The 18,111-nt window shown below is 35.3% G+C and overlaps 1 protein-coding gene and 2 long non-coding RNA genes across 6 annotated transcripts in view; 2 read left to right on the forward strand and 1 right to left on the reverse strand.

Annotated features, from left to right (window-relative positions):
* LOC105262412 (putative transcription factor egl-18) overlaps positions 1 to 17,876 on the forward strand; it is a 489,034-nt gene extending 471,158 nt beyond the window's left edge. For 2 of the 4 annotated variants that reach the window (XM_059129731.1, XM_059129748.1), the window contains exon 5: positions 17,320 to 17,876. In XM_059129731.1, the coding sequence (XP_058985714.1) occupies positions 17,320 to 17,580 (261 nt within the window). In that variant the 3' untranslated portion in view covers positions 17,581 to 17,876. The remainder of the gene's footprint in view (positions 1 to 17,319) is intronic. The other 2 variants (XM_059129745.1, XM_059129735.1) reach the window with 2 other exon arrangements.
* On the forward strand, positions 12,738 to 13,398 carry LOC131805964 (uncharacterized). The gene is made up of 2 exons (XR_009343915.1): positions 12,738 to 13,168; positions 13,225 to 13,398. It is a non-coding gene; the product is annotated as an uncharacterized LOC131805964 (long non-coding RNA).
* On the reverse strand, positions 13,105 to 13,771 carry LOC131805968 (uncharacterized). Its single transcript, XR_009343919.1, has 2 exons — positions 13,422 to 13,771; positions 13,105 to 13,349 (listed from the first exon to the last, which is right to left on the reverse strand). It is a non-coding gene; the product is annotated as an uncharacterized LOC131805968 (long non-coding RNA).
* Positions 17,877 to 18,111: the final 235 nt, after the last annotated feature.

The following is an 18,111-nucleotide window of genomic DNA, read 5'->3' on the forward strand; positions in this document are numbered from 1 at the left end:
CCAGAGATGGCTTGGATAAAGAGTCTGAAACAACTCTACTAATTTGTGGTCGGTGAAGAAGGCTGTGATGCCTTTGCTTGCAAGATTTGTAACTATTTGTGCTGCGACAATGTTTAACTACATGACCACGTGAAACACAATTTATGCAACTTTTATTCTTTTTCACAATCAAGAATTTGTCCTCGAAGGAAGTTAAATAAACCGGGGGCAGATTCGAAGCACATGACTCTGATCAGGACAAATTAGGCAATAAGTGTTGGGCAGTAAATTACTAGACCGAGGATAAGAAACAGGCTCATTTAACTTGTTAATGGCGGAACTTTATGTACAAGCATGCTTGGATGCTAACGACTTTGAATATTTTTAAAGTCTTGACTAGTCTCTTCAAACAAACTTTTGATATAACTATAGTTATATCAAAAGTTGTCTTGCTGCAATAGCCGTCTGTGACGTCGCCACGGATCAGTGGGATCCAATTATTGTATATATTTGTTTGCAGCGCGAATATTTCAACGAATATATTTTGCTGCAATATGTGCAATGAATGCCGAATGTAGGGTGAATTTGTCCAAAAATTCCAAAACCCCTACGTACAGTTGCAAACGTTAAATAATGTTTACAAATTTTGCAAAACTAGCTAAAAAACGATAAATTTTCACTAATATTTATTGCTAAATGTTTCTGCAAAGAATGCCGAATGTAGGGTGAATTTGTCCAAAAATTCCAAAAACCCTACAACCACGTAATAATATTTCAATAAATTATCAAAAAATAGATTCTAAAATAAATTACAAAAATTCACAATTTTTACTGTTTTACACCACTGTGTCGAACCAACAACGGACATCGAACAAAGAGGAATAAAACACAAACAATTTGTTGTTACTTTTACTGTATATACAAAACCGACGCTAAAAAGGGCGCGTGGAATGATGAAGTATTTTTGTTGCAATTTTTGGCAATGCAAATTCTCAAATGAGAATTGATCGACGGTAAGAAACAAACGAAGAATTGCAGCAACAATAATGGCGACGACGACAAAGTAGCCAATCGACAGGTGGATGCACTGTTATTACAAGTGTGTTGTTATTGTTAATTAGAAACAATCAATTCTCAATAAAGGGCTCAACCTTTGAAACGTGAAGGGGGATAACAACAGCGAACGTTTGGTAGGTGAGAAATTGAACAACAAATAAAACAAACGACCTAATATAAAAGAATGTGCAAATTTTCAACTAAGGCGAAGGAGTAGAGCAACAACGAGGGTTAGAAATAAAAATAATGAACGAAGCGGAGCAGGAGCACCAAATATTTTTGTATGATCAACGCGACGACGGATGATCAGTACAATGAAAGCTTATTATTGTTACAACAACAAACCTACTTGTTGTAGGGGAATGCACTTGATTAACACAAGAAGTGTTAACATAAGTCGACCAACTGACTTGTTTTCAAACGAAAGGCAAATGTATGATCACCGCGACGTAGGATGATCAGTACAACGAATGATATGTAGACTGTATTTTGAGTAGCAATTACATGCGCTTAAAGCAATTGCGATTCGACTAAAACTAAACAAATTAATATGCACTAAGAAACGCGAGTAGCACTCTTCAAATAGAAATCTGAATTTATGTACCTGTTTCTTAGTCAAATATGTTGGTGATGATGAGAGTAATCCAGTGACTTCTTCATCCACGACAGCAAATGTTGGCTTGAATCCGGCTCGATACGACCAATGTTTAACTCAGGGGAGTGGGGGTAAGGCCCAGAGTTATTATGATAGATGTATGTGATGTTTACGTGAGAGATGATGGTGATTCGCGCTAGTGGTGTGCAAAAAAAGAAATATGAAAAGAAATAAAACAATGATAAATTAGTATTAATTCTTAATATAATTTATGCTTTATTGGTTCTTTCTTTTCGACAACAAAATTACCTTGTGTAATTGGGGGTGGCGACAGAGGCCGTGTGTTTATGCTTCCGTTTCTACTAGACAAGTGAACGCAGAGGTTCTAAGTGATCGCAGTGGATCCCTTGTCTATTTCTAATACATATGCAAATACAGACAAGTGAACGCAGGGGTTCTGAGTGACCGCTGAGGGTCCCATGTCTGTATATTATTACAACTACAACTACTTCCAATGATAGCAAGGTGAGCCTACCGCACTAATACAGGTGTAGCTGACTTTGTTAACAACGAAATTAAATATCTTCTGCAGAGTGGCATCATACGGCCTTCTAGATCACCCTAAAACAATCCCGGTTGGGTTGTAGATAAAAAAGGAAAAGATGAAAATGGCAACACTAAAAAACGATTAGTGACCGATTTCAGGAAATTAAACGGGATCACTATCGATGACAAATACCCAATACCCGAAATAACCGTTATTCTCTCAAATCTTGGTAAATCGAGATTTTTTACGACTTTTTTTGTTGTTGCAAAATGGTCAGGCTTTATCCCTTTATTGTTGTTTTTATAAAAACAACGTTTGTTTATTAGTGGAGAACGATGGTAATGTTTACCAGGGGGTAAGGCAGGGAATACCTAGGTTTCGGAAAGAGCCACCAATCTTCATCAGTTCCCTTGTTTTTTGTCTGGGATATTCTCCCCAGAAGTTAGTTTAAAAATAACTTCTATGACAAAAAACATTTTTTACCCAAGTGACGAGATCGTAAGCTCAATAGAAGAGGAACCAAAGAATTAAATAAAACTAAAATTCTTTTGGAAAGTCTTCTAAATCTTACAACCGCACTTATAAACATTTACATCTTTCTCCACTTGTTATGCTTTCGTTCAACCTGAACGAAGTAGCATAACCATGTAAGTTGGTTTTGTCTGTTACAACAAAAACCCCTTCGTCGACCGTGCCTTGTCTATTAATAGAATTCGATCGGAAATACGAATATTGTAGACTTCCCTCCGGCCTTAAGAATGCCCCCAGTATTGTCCAAAGGGTCACTGATGATGTCCTGAAGGAACAAATTGGGAAATCATATTATGTTTATGTTAACGATGTCATCATTTTCTTTGAAACAGAAGAAGATCACGTCAAACATATTGAATGGGTATTGGACAAATTATATTCTGCCAATATGAGATATTCCCGGGAAAAATCACATTTTTTCAAGAAAGTGTTGAATATCTTGGCTTTATAGTTTCCAGAAATGGTATAAAAATGAATCCAGAGACATCCATCCTCAAGTATGAAAAACCTGAAACACTTCTTAATGTAAGGTCAGTTCTGGGATTGGCAAGCTATACGGATGCTTCATTAAAGATTTCGCGTCTATTGCCATGCCACTAACCGATATTCTAAAATGCGAAAACGGCAAAGTTAGTGCTTCTCAATCGAAAAGAATAAAAATAAATCCTAATGAGGGGCAACTCCAAACGTTCGAAAAAGTTAAAGAAATACTTGCATCTGAGAATGTGATTTTACAGTAAACAGATTACAAAAAACCATTTGATTTAACAACGGACGTCCCCTCTGCTGGTTTAGGTGCAGTCTTGTCCCAAGACGGAAAGCCAATAACCATGATTTCGAGAGCTTTAAAACACAGAGCATTAAATGTTGCTACAAATGAAAGGGAACTGCTCTATTTCGGATCGCAATTCAAACGCCAAAATTAAACGATGAAAAGCATTCATCGACGAGCACAATGCAAAAATCTTTTGCAAACCTGGAAAAGAAAATTATGTAGCCGGTGCCTTGTCCCGACAACATATTCACGACTTAGAAGAAGACGTACATTCGGATATTGCTACAGTGCATAGCGAGTTGTCGCTCACTTACACAATTGAAAAGACAGACAATCCAGTAAACTGTTTTCGGAATCAAATAGTAATAGAAGAAAGCGGAAGTGATTCAGTAAGAACAACCATTATGTTTGGTAAGAAAACACGACATTTCTTGTATTTCTCAGGTAGAGAAACTCTTTTTCAAAGAATATTTGATGTAGTTAAAAGTGATGTGGTAAATGCAATTTTTTGTGATTTAAAAATACTGGCATTTATTCAACACAGATTAGTGGAAACATTCCCGTCAACTACATTCCGTTACACTGACCGCATGGTAACTGACATTTTTGATAAAAATGAACAAAAATAAATTACTGTCTTAGAGGACAATAGGGCACATAGAGCCGCCCAGGAAAATGTAAAACAAATCCTACAGGACTATTTTTCACAAAAATCACGACAATAGCGAAAGAGGTGGTTTCAAACTGTAAAATATGTCGAAATGCTAGATATGATCGACGCCCCAAGAGGCAAATTCTTGGAGAAACTCCCATTCCTTCATACACTGGGGAACAGATGCATATTGACATCTTCTCAACTGACAAGAAATACTTTCTCACTTGCGTTGATAAATATTCAAAATTCGCAATTGTTCAATCAATCGCTTCCAGAACAATTATAGACGCCAAATCCGCCATTTTACAGCTTATGAACAATTACCCGAGGACAAAAACAATATATTGTGACAACGAAGCATCTATTAATTCTGAAACAATCAAGTCTATTTTACATAATCGATTTAATGTAGAAATATACAATGCTCCAGAATATTCAGCTGCAAAGGTTAAAGCAGACAAGACAAAACAGACTTTTCAAAGTAGAGTACAATGTCCTCGTAAAGTCAAATTAACGGTTAGGAAATAAACTTATGCATTTGTACACCTTAGAAACAGTCGAAACAGACTTGGGGACCACAGTCTTAATAAAAGGGAGGGTGGTCCATAAAGACAATTTGAGGTAATTAACATAATGTTTACTTTTGTTTTTCTTAATATCATTAGAATCTTGAGTTCCAGTTTTATTCTCAGAATTATACTCTTCTTTTGTATTATCGATTTCATCGCTTTCGGTAAATACCGTATCTTCATTGTTCTTAGCATCCAACAACTCATTATCTTTCATAGAATCTACCGTCTCTTCATCATCCACTAACAGCTTATCCAGATCGTTATTATTTTCTTCTTCCAATAATTTATCAGCGTCCTCGAGAGGAACGTTTTCAGTGATAGTAAAAGAGACTGAGAATCTATTTTCCCAGATCACACATGAAACAGCTATTGGACTCGTATATACGACAAATGAAGACGGTTCGCTAAAAGCCGGGGGTATATTCATAGATTTCAAACCGAGTGCTTGGGAAGGCATGCAGGATGGTGAAGAGTGACTTTTTGTAAAATTAGTAGATACCAGAGATGGCTTGGATAAAGAGTCTGAAACAACTCTACTAATTTGTGGTCGGTGAAGAAGGCTGTGATGCCTTTGCTTGCAAGATTTGTAACTATTTGTGCTGCGACAATGTTTAACTACATGACCACGTGAAACACAATTTATGCAACTTTTATTCTTTTTCACAATTAAGAATTTGTCCTCGAAGGAAGTTAAATAAACCGGGGGCAGATTCGAAGCACATGACTCTGATCAGGACAAATTAGGCAATAAGTGTTGGCCAGTAAATTACTAGACCGAGGATAAGAAACAGGCTCATTTAACTTGTTAATGGCGGAACTTTATGTACAAGCATGCTTGGATGCTAACGACTTTGAATATTTTTAAAGTCTTGACTAGTCTCTTCAAACAAACTTTTGATATAACTATAGTTATATCAAAAGTTGTCTTGCTGCAATAGCCGTCTGTGACGTCGCCACGGATCAGTGGGATCCAATTATTGTATATATTTGTTTGCAGCGCGAATATTTCAACGAATATATTTTGCTGCAATATGTGCAATGAATGCCGAATGTAGGGTGAATTTGTCCAAAAATTCCAAAACCCCTACGTACAGTTGCAAACGTTAAATAATGTTTACAAATTTTGCAAAACTAGCTAAAAAACGATAAATTTTCACTAATATTTGTTGCTAAATGTTTCTGCAAAGAATGCCGAATGTAGGGTGAATTTGTCCAAAAATTCCAAAAACCCTACAACCACGTAATAATATTTCAATAAATTATCAAAAAATAGATTCTAAAATAAATTACAAAAATTCACAATTTTTACTGTTTTACACCACTGTGTCGAACCAAAAACGGACATCGAACAAAGAGGAATAAAACACAAACAATGTGTTGTTACTTTTACTGTATATACAAAACCGACGCTAAAAAGGGCGCGTGGAATGATGAAGTATTTTTCTTGCAATTTTTGGCAATGCAAATTCTCAAATGAGAATTGATCGACGGTAAGAAACAAACGAAGAATTGCAGCAACAATAATGGCGACGACGACAAAGTAGCCAATCGACAGGTGGATGCACTGTTATTACAAGTGTGTTGTTATTGTTAATTAGAAACAATCAATTCTCAATAAAGGGCTCAACCTTTGAAACGTGAAGGGGGATAACAACAGCGAACGTTTGGTTGGTGAGAAATTGAACAACAAATAAACCAAACGACCTAATATAAAAGAATGTGCATGTATGCTGTGGTGATGTACCAATGTGGTGATGCAAATTTTCAACTAAGGCGAAGGAGTAGAGCAACAACGAGGGTTAGAAATAAAAATAATGAACGAAGCGGAGCAGGAGCACCAAATATTTTTGTATGATCAACGCGACGACGGATGATCAGTACAACGAAAGCTTATTATTGTTACAACAACAAACCTACTTGTTGTAGGGGAATGCACTTGATTAACACAAGAAGTGTTAACATAAGTCGACCAACTGACTTGTTTTCAAACGAAAGGCAAATGTATGATCACCGCGACGTAGGATGATCAGTACAACGAATGATATGTAGACTGTATTTTGAGTAGCAATTACATGCGCGTAAAGCAATTGCGATTCGACTAAAACTAAACAAATTAATATGCACTAAGAAACGCGAGTAGCACTCTTCAAATAGAAATCTGAATTTATGTACCTGTTTCTTAGTCAAATATGTTGGTGATGATGAGAGTAATCCAGTGACTTCTTCATCCACGACAGCAAATGTTGGCTTGAATCCGGCTCGATACGACCAATGTTTAACTCAGGGGAGTGGGGGTAAGGCCCAGAGTTATTATAATAGATGTATGTGATGTTTACGTGAGAGATGATGGTGATTCGCGCGAGTGGTGTGCAAAAAAAAGAAATATGAAAAGAAATAAAACAATGATAAATTAGTATTAATTCTTAATATAATTTATGCTTTATTGGTTCTTTCTTTTCGACAACAAAATTACCTTGTGTTACCGTGTGTTTATGCTTCCGTTTCTACTAGACAAGTGAACGCAGAGGTTCTAAGTGATCGCAGTGGATCCCTTGTCTATTTCTAATACATATGCAAATACAGACAAGTGAACGCAGGGGTTCTGAGTGACCGCTGAGGGTCCCATGTCTGTATATTATTACAACTACAACTACTTCCAATGATAGCAAGGTGAGCCTACCGCACTAATACAGGTGTAGCTGACTTTGTTAACAACGAAATTAAATATCTTCTGCAGAGTGGCATCATACGGCCTTCTAGATCACCCTAAAACAATCCCGGTTGGGTTGTAGATAAAAAAGGAAAAGATGAAAATGGCAACACTAAAAAACGATTAGTGACCGATTTCAGGAAATTAAACGGGATCACTATCGATGACAAATACCCAATACCCGAAATAACCGTTATTCTCTCAAATCTTGGTAAATCGAGATTTTTTACGACTTTTTTTGTTGTTGCAAAATGGTCAGGCTTTATCCCTTTATTGTTGTTTTTATAAAAACAACGTTTGTTTATTAGTGGAGAACGATGGTAATGTTTACCAGGGGGTAAGGCAGGGAATACCTAGGTTTCGGAAAGAGCCACCAATCTTCTTCAGTTCCCTTGTTTTTTGTCTGGGATATTCTCCCCAGAAGTTAGTTTAAAAATAACTTCTATGACAAAAAACATTTTTTACCCAAGTGACGAGATCGTAAGCTCAATAGAAGAGGAACCAAAGAATTAAATAAAACTAAAATTCTTTTGGAAAGTCTTCTAAATCTTACAACCGCACTTATAAACATTTACATCTTTCTCCACTTGTTATGCTTTCGTTCAACCTGAACGAAGTAGCATAACCATGTAAGTTGGTTTTGTCTGTTATAACAAAAACCCCTTCGTCGACCGTGCCTTGTCTATTAATAGAATTCGATCGGAAATACGAATATTGTAGACTTCCCTCCGGCCTTAAGAATGCCCCCAGTATTGTCCAAAGGGCCACTGATGATGTCCTGAAGGAACAAATTGGGAAATCATATTATGTTTATGTTAACGATGTCATCATTTTCTTTGAAACAGAAGAAGATCACGTCAAACATATTGAATGGGTATTGGACAAATTATATTCTGCCAATATGAGATATTCCCGGGAAAAATCACATTTTTTCAAGAAAGTGTTGAATATCTTGGCTTTATAGTTTCCAGAAATGGTATAAAAATGAATCCAGAGACATCCATCCTCAAGTATGAAAAACCTGAAACACTTCTTAATGTAAGGTCAGTTCTGGGATTGGCAAGCTATACGGATGCTTCATTAAAGATTTCGCGTCTATTGCCATGCCACTAACCGATATTCTAAAATGCGAAAACGGCAAAGTTAGTGCTTCTCAATCGAAAAGAATAAAAATAAATCCTAATGAGGGGCAACTCCAAACGTTCGAAAAAGTTAAAGAAATACTTGCATCTGAGAATGTGATTTTACAGTAAACAGATTACAAAAAACCATTTGATTTAACAACGGACGTCTCCTCTGCTGGTTTAGGTGCAGTCTTGTCCCAAGACGGAAAGCCAATAACCATGATTTCGAGAGCTTTAAAACACAGAGCATTAAATGTTGCTACAAATGAAAGGGAACTGCTCTATTTCGGATCGCAATTCAAACGCCAAAATTAAACGATGAAAAGCATTCATCGACGAGCACAATGCAAAAATCTTTTGCAAACCTGGAAAAGAAAATTATGTAGCCGGTGCCTTGTCCCGACAACATATTCACGACTTAGAAGAAGACGTACATTCGGATATTGCTACAGTGCATAGCGAGTTGTCGCTCACTTACACAATTGAAAAGACAGACAATCCAGTAAACTGTTTTCGGAATCAAATAGTAATAGAAGAAAGCGGAAGTGATTCAGTAAGAACAACCATTATGTTTGGTAAGAAAACACGACATTTCTTGTATTTCTCAGGTAGAGAAACTCTTTTTCAAAGAATATTTGATGTAGTTAAAAGTGATGTGGTAAATGCAATTTTTTGTGATTTAAAAATACTGGCATTTATTCAACACAGATTAGTGGAAACATTCCCGTCAACTACATTCCGTTACACTGACCGCATGGTAACTGACATTTTTGATAAAAATGAACAAAAATAAATTACTGTCTTAGAGGACAATAGGGCACATAGAGCCGCCCAGGAAAATGTAAAACAAATCCTACAGGACTATTTTTCACAAAAATCACGACAATAGCGAAAGAGGTGGTTTCAAACTGTAAAATATGTCGAAATGCTAGATATGATCGACGCCCCAAGAGGCAAATTCTTGGAGAAACTCCCATTCCTTCATACACTGGGGAACAGATGCATATTGACATCTTCTCAACTGACAAGAAATACTTTCTCACTTGCGTTGATAAATATTCAAAATTCGCAATTGTTCAATCAATCGCTTCCAGAACAATTATAGACGCCAAATCCGCCATTTTACAGCTTATGAACAATTACCCGAGGACAAAAACAATATATTGTGACAACGAAGCATCTATTAATTCTGAAACAATCAAGTCTATTTTACATAATCGATTTAATGTAGAAATATACAATGCTCCAGAATATTCAGCTGCAAAGGTTAAAGCAGACAAGACAAAACAGACTTTTCAAAGTAGAGTACAATGTCCTCGTAAAGTCAAATTAACGGTTAGGAAATAAACTTACGCATTTGTACACCTTAGAAACAGTCGAAACAGACTTGGGGACCACAGTCTTAATAAAAGGGAGGGTGGTCCATAAAGACAATTTGAAGTAATTAACATAATGTTTACTTTTGTTTTTCTTAATATCATTAGAATCTTGAGTTCCAGTTTTATTCTCAGAATTATACTCTTCTTTTGTATTATCGATTTCATCGCTTTCGGTAAATACCGTATCTTCATTGTTCTTAGCATCCAACAACTCATTATCTTTCATAGAATCTACCGTCTCTTCATCATCCACTAACAGCTTATCCAGATCGTTATTATTTTCTTCTTCCAATAATTTATCAGCGTCCTCGAGAGGAACGTTTTCAGTGATAGTAAAAGAGACTGAGAATCTATTTTCCCAGATCACACATGAAACAGCTATTGGACTCGTATATACGACAAATGAAGACGGTTATAAAAACACTAAAGATTCATCATAGGCAGATAAGCATTAACACTAAAACAATAAAAAGTTTGATAAATAACGAAAAAAAAAAACAGACAAACACAGAATATTTTTATGAGAAACTACTATCAAGAAATGGAATTATTATCATGGAATTTGAAAACCTAATGTTATATATCACTCTTTCAAAATTAGGAATAATTATCGCGTCAATTTTAGACTCCAATGATTTGTAGAAATTAATCAATGAGCTCTCTACAAATATCACTATTACAGATATTATTGAAGTGTCTAATATTATGGTCGTGTTAAACGAAAATTTTGTACATTTTATAGTAAAGTATCCTAGGCAACATTCTGTAGAGAACAATACAATACAACTTATGCGCAACAACTTCATTCTGAAGAGATCGCGCAGTGCACCACTCGCACTAGCCATCTCGAAACGTTAACAGTTATAGATGATTGCGTTATCATAATTAATGATAAAATGGTTATCATAAATGGACAACCAGTGAACGGCACGACTCTCATTACGTTTGATGAAGAGGTAACGATTAATAACTCCATATAGGGTAAGTGCGCCTAAGTACGTCTTGTCCCAGTAGTCGGCAGTTTTGAAATTTAAACTTAAATAACTAAGAATAGAATTGACCAAATAATGAAAGAATTGCAAAAAAAAAAACGTCAGTAGTGTTTTCTGCTCTCTTTCTGTTAAAAAACAATGAGCTCCGATAATTTATTACGAGAGAATAACGGTTTTCGTCAGTGAGTGTCTTCCAACTCGTGCGATAGTGCTTGTTTGTAAAGAAAAAAATTGTGTTGGCGTCAACTTAATAATCGATTTAAGTAAATTAAATTTAATACTTTTGGAATCAGAAATTTTTTATAATAGTAAATAATAGTCTAAAGATCATTTTATAACTTATAAACATACAAATCAAACATTTTCTGTTAAATTAATTAATGCCGACATTAGGAACAAAAAAGAAGAGATTTTCCAGTAGTCGGCAGGGGGTGCCGATTACTAGAAAAATATCATTTTTCACCAATTTCACCAAAACTTGAGAATAGTATTAAAAAATAATCCAAAAACTACTCAAATAAAAAAATAGTTTTGAGTCGGCAGTTGCTTTTACTTGTGCTTTTTTACCAACTTTTCTAAATTAAGTAGGTTGTTTAAGCAGCTATTTGACGTTTTTTGAAAAAAAAAAAAATATTGGCTTTCTTAAGGAAAAATATCAATTCACAAATTCCAAATATAAGAAGGTACTTTTTTTCTTTTTTTTTAATCTCATCTTTATTTTAATTGAAAATCCATACGTTGATGAAGGTAACCATACTATTCTGGATTTTCCACCTATATTTGTTTTAGAATGATAATTAAATAAAACATTATTTAAAAACGAAATTAATTTCAAATTCTGGATTAAACTGTGATTTAGTTGCATTGAAATAAAAAAATTTTCAAAATAATATTTTTTTACTGAAATTCCATATGCCGACTACTGGCAAATAGACATGCCGAGCATTGGAAAATGGTACCGACTATTGGCAAAAAACTACTATTTTAGTAAAATGGCAAATTTTGCCAGTTAATTAAAAACAAATTCAATTTTTGTTTATTATTTCGAAAAGTAAACAAAATTTGGAATCTGAACAACTATATTTTACTGTAATTGAAAGATTTCACTCAGAATGTTAAAAGATTGAAAAATCGAAAATTCTTTAAAGTGCCGACTACTGGTACACTTACCCTACAGGAATTTAAAAAAATTACGTTAAAAAATCTACAGTACCAGCCGTGCTCCTCAACATAACAGGTCATCAAGAAATTCCGAGTTTGCCATACTTACAAAAACTGAATTTGAATAATTTACGGTACATTGGCGAAATGGAGAATAAACTTTTGAACTCACCTATTATGTCTGGAGTAAACACTGTAACCTTCTTGATCAGTTGTTACGCTCTTTTCAAATATTACCAGAAACGTCAGAGAGTCTGACTACAACGTGAGATTCAAGTTGTTATTGACAGTTTCAGGAAGCTCGAGGAGTCTCCCATCAATAAGTTATCGTCAAGTAAAACACGCGTTGACGGCATGGTGTTGGTGCTAAGTCATCACTTATTGCAGACATCATACGATGAAATCCTTGCAACCCGATACTTCAACATCCAACTCTAGCAAGTAGCCAACTGCTTTTTTTCTAGCTTTTGGTTCGATTTGGATAAGAATAAAGAGCACAACGCCCAACGGCTTGTGGAAATAAAAATTCATTCAATATCAACTCATTTATTATTGCAAAAGGCACAACGTCTTACGACTCGCCATAAGCAATTATTTAACTTATATATGTACACATACGATCGTCTGTGTAGTTTTTATATTGTCGTCCTAAGTGATTTACAGCCTGTTCCACGATCTCGAAAGAAAATTTGTGCGAACGAAGGCTACTCACTCACTTTCGTATAAGAATGCGTTCCACTAACTTTCGTTCTTTCTTTCGCATAGCCTTACGTGATTCAGTGTTGCAAAATATTTTTTGGCAAAATTAATCGCGAAATAAGGCAAAAAAAAGCGCCAAATGTCTAATATAAACGCGAAAAAGCAGCAGTGGCTCTGTCTCAACTGACAGTTCAGTTGTAAACAAACAAATTGTAAATAAACAAACAAAATAAAATTTCTAGTGATTGTGTTCAGATTATTTGTGTTCTTAAAAAAGAAAAAAATGAATATTTCTGTAGCCCTATTTTTTATGGATGATGAGGAGGAGGTTCAAATTGTGCCACGGAGGCATTTAAGAGATGCTTCGAATTTATTTGAAGTACCTAACAACCAGTAAGTATGATTGTATTTTTACATTTTTAAAATAATAAAAAAATGATTTTTTCTAGGTTTGTGTCTTCCAGTGGTCTTCATGGGATTGCCTGCTGCTTCCAAAAATTGGCACTCCTCTGGCGAACTTAGGATTCTCCCCCATATACTCAACTATTGCCCGCAGCTGTGTAGTTTTTTCGTGCTGGAATTGAGAAAATAAAAAAATATATATTTGTTGTTCACAGATTAAATTGCATTTATTATTTTTACTTACATTTTTCTTTCCATTTTCAATCAAGAAATGTTTATGTTAAAACAATTTTCCTTAATTTTTATCATTCGACAGCAAACACACAAGTGACTGATTTTGACATTTGTGTTCGCATGCGTACGAAAGAAAAAAGATAGTGGAACGCAAAATTACACTGAAACGATTACGTTTTCGTTCGCTTTGATTTTCGAGCAAATTTTCGTTCTGATGGATTTTAGTGGAACGGAAATCAGCTGTTTGTCGTGTAAAAGTTGTGCGAACGTGTTCTTTCGACATCGTGGAACAGGCTGTTAGTGTTTAAAATGTAACTATACATATTTTACAATAACCAGTAAGAAAATGGTCTGCAGTTAATACTATTGTGTTTTAATTGCATGACATTTTGCTATATGAAAATGGAAGACCACGTTATAGATTTGTTTGTCGATTAAGGATCGAATTCACAACTACAATAAGATGTGCAAAAATTAGATACTGTTCATAATTCCAACATGACTTCAAAAACAAAAAAATGCAAAGTCTACAATTATAGTAATAAAAAAATTACGAAATGGTCTGCCAAGAGACCATCCCAAATTGTTGCTAATTTTCACTACCAGTTCAGCCTTTTTATACCCTCCACTATACTATGGAGGGTATATTAACTTTGTCATTCCGTTTGTTACTCCTCGAAATACTCATGTCAGACCCAGCAAAGTGTATATATTCTTGATCAGCGTAAAATTCTAATTCTAATTTAGCGATGCCCGTCTGTCGTAATCACGCTATCTTTCGAATGAATTGAGATAGATGGCTAAAATTTTTGCACACATGCTTATTTTTCCAGTAGGCAGGTTAAGTTCGTGAATGGGCCATGTAGGTCCACGTTTTCATATAGCCCCCATATAACGGTGCCTTCCGATATTCTGTATTTTGACGATTTTATCGACATTATTCCCCGGAATTGTTTCAAATTTGATATTTGAAGTTCGAAATGAATACTACATCCTAAGACGGAAAATTGTCTGTGCAAGTTCACGTATTCGTATAGCCCCCATATAACGGTACCTCCCGATATTCGGTATTTTGATGATTTTAGCGACATTATTCACCGCAATTGTTTCAAATTTGGTATTTGAGATTCGAAGTGGATGCTACACCCAAAGACAGAAAATTGTCTGTGCAGGTCCACATCTTCGTATAGCCCCCATATAACGGTACCTCCCTATATTCGGTATTTTGATTATTTTAGCGACATTATTCACCGGAATTGTTTCAAATTTGGTATTTGAAGTTCGAAATTGATACTACACCCTAAGACGGAAAATTGTCTGTGCAGGTCCACGTCTTCGTTTAGCCCCATATAAACCGTACCTCCCAATAATTTATGATTTTAGCGTCATTATTCACCAGAATTGTTTCAACTTACGTATTTAGAGTTCGTTATGGGAACTACAGCCTGTGACAGAAAATTGTCTGCGCAGGTCCAGGTCTTCGTATAGGCCCCATATATCAGTACCTCCCTATATTCGGTATTTTGACGATTTTAGGTACAATACCCACCGAAACTGTTTGATTTGTGGTATTTGAAGTTCGTGATGGATGCTACAGCCTGTGACAGAAAATTGTCTATGCACGTCCAGGTCTTCGCACAGCTCTGATATAACGGTACCTCCCTATATACGATGTATTGATGATTTCAGCTGCATTATTCACCCTTTATTTCAAGTTTCGAATTTGAATATGTTAATGGCTTATGACAAACAATGCCTATGTAGGCCCACGTTGTATAAACCCCAATATAACGGCTATATTTGGTATTTTTTAAATTTTTATAGAATGTTTTAAAGATTTTATTTTTTGAAAATTTCCAAATTCGTTCCAAATGGTAGAGGGTATTCAAAGTTCGGCCCGGCCGAACTTACTGCTTTTTAACTTGTTTAGTTATGAGCATAGTAACTGTTATAAATTATTTAAAATTGCACTCATTAAAAATAATCTTGCTGACTGACCGAACATAACGTTTGTCATTACCTTTCACAGATATGACCATGTGTCAACTTAAAACTAAAAGCTATGTCTATTGGATTGAATAAATGTTTAGAAAAGAATTTAAGGTAGATGTCAAACAGTTTCGTAGATATCACCCCACCTTTGGGAACCCCCTGTTTCTAGGAATATTTGACATCTGATTTTTGAATGGCACCAACAACCGATATCAATACATGTAGTTGACAACCCAACGTGCTCAAAGAGTATGGAGTGGTGAACTGTGAACTGTGGAGTGGAACAACTGTGAAAAAGTCATGTAAAGCTTTTGTTGTGCTATGAAGTTGCGTTGGTGCCTCTCCCTTTTTCTGTGGAGGAGTAACGTCCACGCGCCTTCGTTACTGGCGGCAAAAGTAACATCTGCCTGTATAGTGATTCATACAGGGCGTCCTTCTATAGCTTCAGTTGTTAACTTTACGCTACTGATGACATACATATGTAACACATGACATTTAACTTCTTAACTTCTGGTGCCGCCCCGGCATGGAGAGATCGTATAGGGCGTAAAATTATTCTCTTAGCCCTGTAATTCGCTCACCTCTTCGGAAATTTGGTTTTATCTCAGTTATTCGATCAGCAGGTACTGGGTGAGATGAAAAAACTGCAACCAACTTCAGATTGCTGTCATTTCTAAGCCACCTTTCCGACAGCTGACATTATTCCAGTGACAGCTCATTATATTGTTTACAAGCGTACAATAGCATTTTGGTGAGAACTTTTTAGAAAAAAAGTAATTCGTGATGGAATTCAAGCGTGATAGTGCGATTTCTTTATGTTTGGCTGGAAAACCACAAGTGGGTATCGTTAGAGCACTCCAACATTTAAATGTGAATAAATATTTTGTGTCTCGTACCATCGCTCGTTACCTTAATACTGGTAACGTAGCCCGACGTTAAGGAAGTGGACGGAAGAGAACAGCAACATCAGCAGAAATGGTTCGAGAAGTAAAGAAGCGGCTTGATCGAAGCCCGCTTCGCAGTGCCGATCACCTCAAGCAAGCGCTTAGCCGGGAATGGGCCGATATACCGCAGAACAACATTCGGGCAGCGTGTGACGGTTTCATTGGCCATTTGAAGGCCATAATTCTTGCCAAAGGTGACCAATTCGAACAAATCTAAATTTATTCTAAAATTTGATGCTATGAGGAGGTGGCCTGAGACTAGAGAAATTTCGGATTGTCAGGTTATATCATTTGTCATAAAATGGGGCTATATGGGTCATCATATGACTGTACCGACAGTGTTAAGGTATTTCGGGTGTTTTAGCCAAAATTTTAACCCGATGTTTTTGTTGTGAATTGGCAAAATGTGTTTCCATTACGTAAGAAACGTCCTTGCATAGAAATGTTAATGAATGTCTGAGTTTTGGTTTAGTCCCCGTATAAATATACCATAATATGTTCGTTATTTTAATGATTTGTGTCGCTCTTTTGTCGAATTTGAATTTCCTAGGAGTACTACATCTCTTGATAGAAAGCTCCTCATACATGTCCACGTTTTTGTTTAGCCGCCATATGACAGTACCTACCTATATTCGGTTTTTTGATGATTTTAGCGGCATTATAAAACGGAATTTTTTCAAATATCATATTGTAAGGTCGTAATGGGTACTAAATATATTAATATTATTTCGACAATTTGCTAGACAAGTTGCCAGTTTCTTTTATATATATATATATATATATATATACATATATATATATATATATATATATATATATATATATATATATATATATATATATATATATATATATATATATATATATATATATATATATATATATATATATATATATATATATATATATATATATTATTCATTATCAGTGAACGTAATAATAAACATATTCTTTTTTCTTATGTACTTCTAGTGTTCGAAAGTATTCATCAACAAGAATGGATCAAGCAAGGATATGTCGTGTTCGAATTGCGGCACGATAACTACAACTATATGGAGAAGAAGTGTGCATGGGGAAATAGTGTGCAATGCTTGTGGTCTCTATTTTAAACTGCATGGCGTTAATAGACCACATTCTATGAGGAGGGATACTATACATACTCGCCGAAGACGCCCCAAAGATTCCGAAAAATCGGAAAAAGTAAGCGTGACTAAAATCAAAGGCAGACAATGACTTGGCACATGTGTATTTTTTCCCTTGGTACAAACTGTTGATATATTTTACATTGATTTGTGTGCAACCTTATTGCAAATTCAAATAATACTCTACTGACATGGATAATTGATTTTAATAGGTGGATATTCTATATTTGGATTTAAAAATATTCCCTACTGTAAGTAATTTCCACTCCAGGTTTTTGCAAGTAAAGAAAGACACTTAAACATGAAATTGCATTATTCCCGTAGTTCTTATTTATGATATAATTTTAACAAAAATAAATCAAAGTATTTCTTTGCTTTAATAATTTATTTTCTTACTGTGTTTTATGGGGGAAATGACGATAAATTTCGTTAGATACAAAATTCGGTTCATGAAAAGGCTTTTGTCCCAATGCGGAAACGTTTTTCAAACAGATAAGTTAATGCCGGGATCAACATAACGATCCACCTCTAAGTTTAACATATTTTTCCATGAATGACCATTGAGAATAAACTGTAATAATATATAGGGTTGTCCATATTCCACGGACCCATCTGGCAACGC

This window comes from Musca domestica, unplaced genomic scaffold (genome assembly GCF_030504385.1).
Source record: "Musca domestica strain aabys unplaced genomic scaffold, Musca_domestica.polishedcontigs.V.1.1 11, whole genome shotgun sequence".
Classification (NCBI taxonomy): Eukaryota; Metazoa; Arthropoda; class Insecta; order Diptera; family Muscidae; genus Musca; species Musca domestica.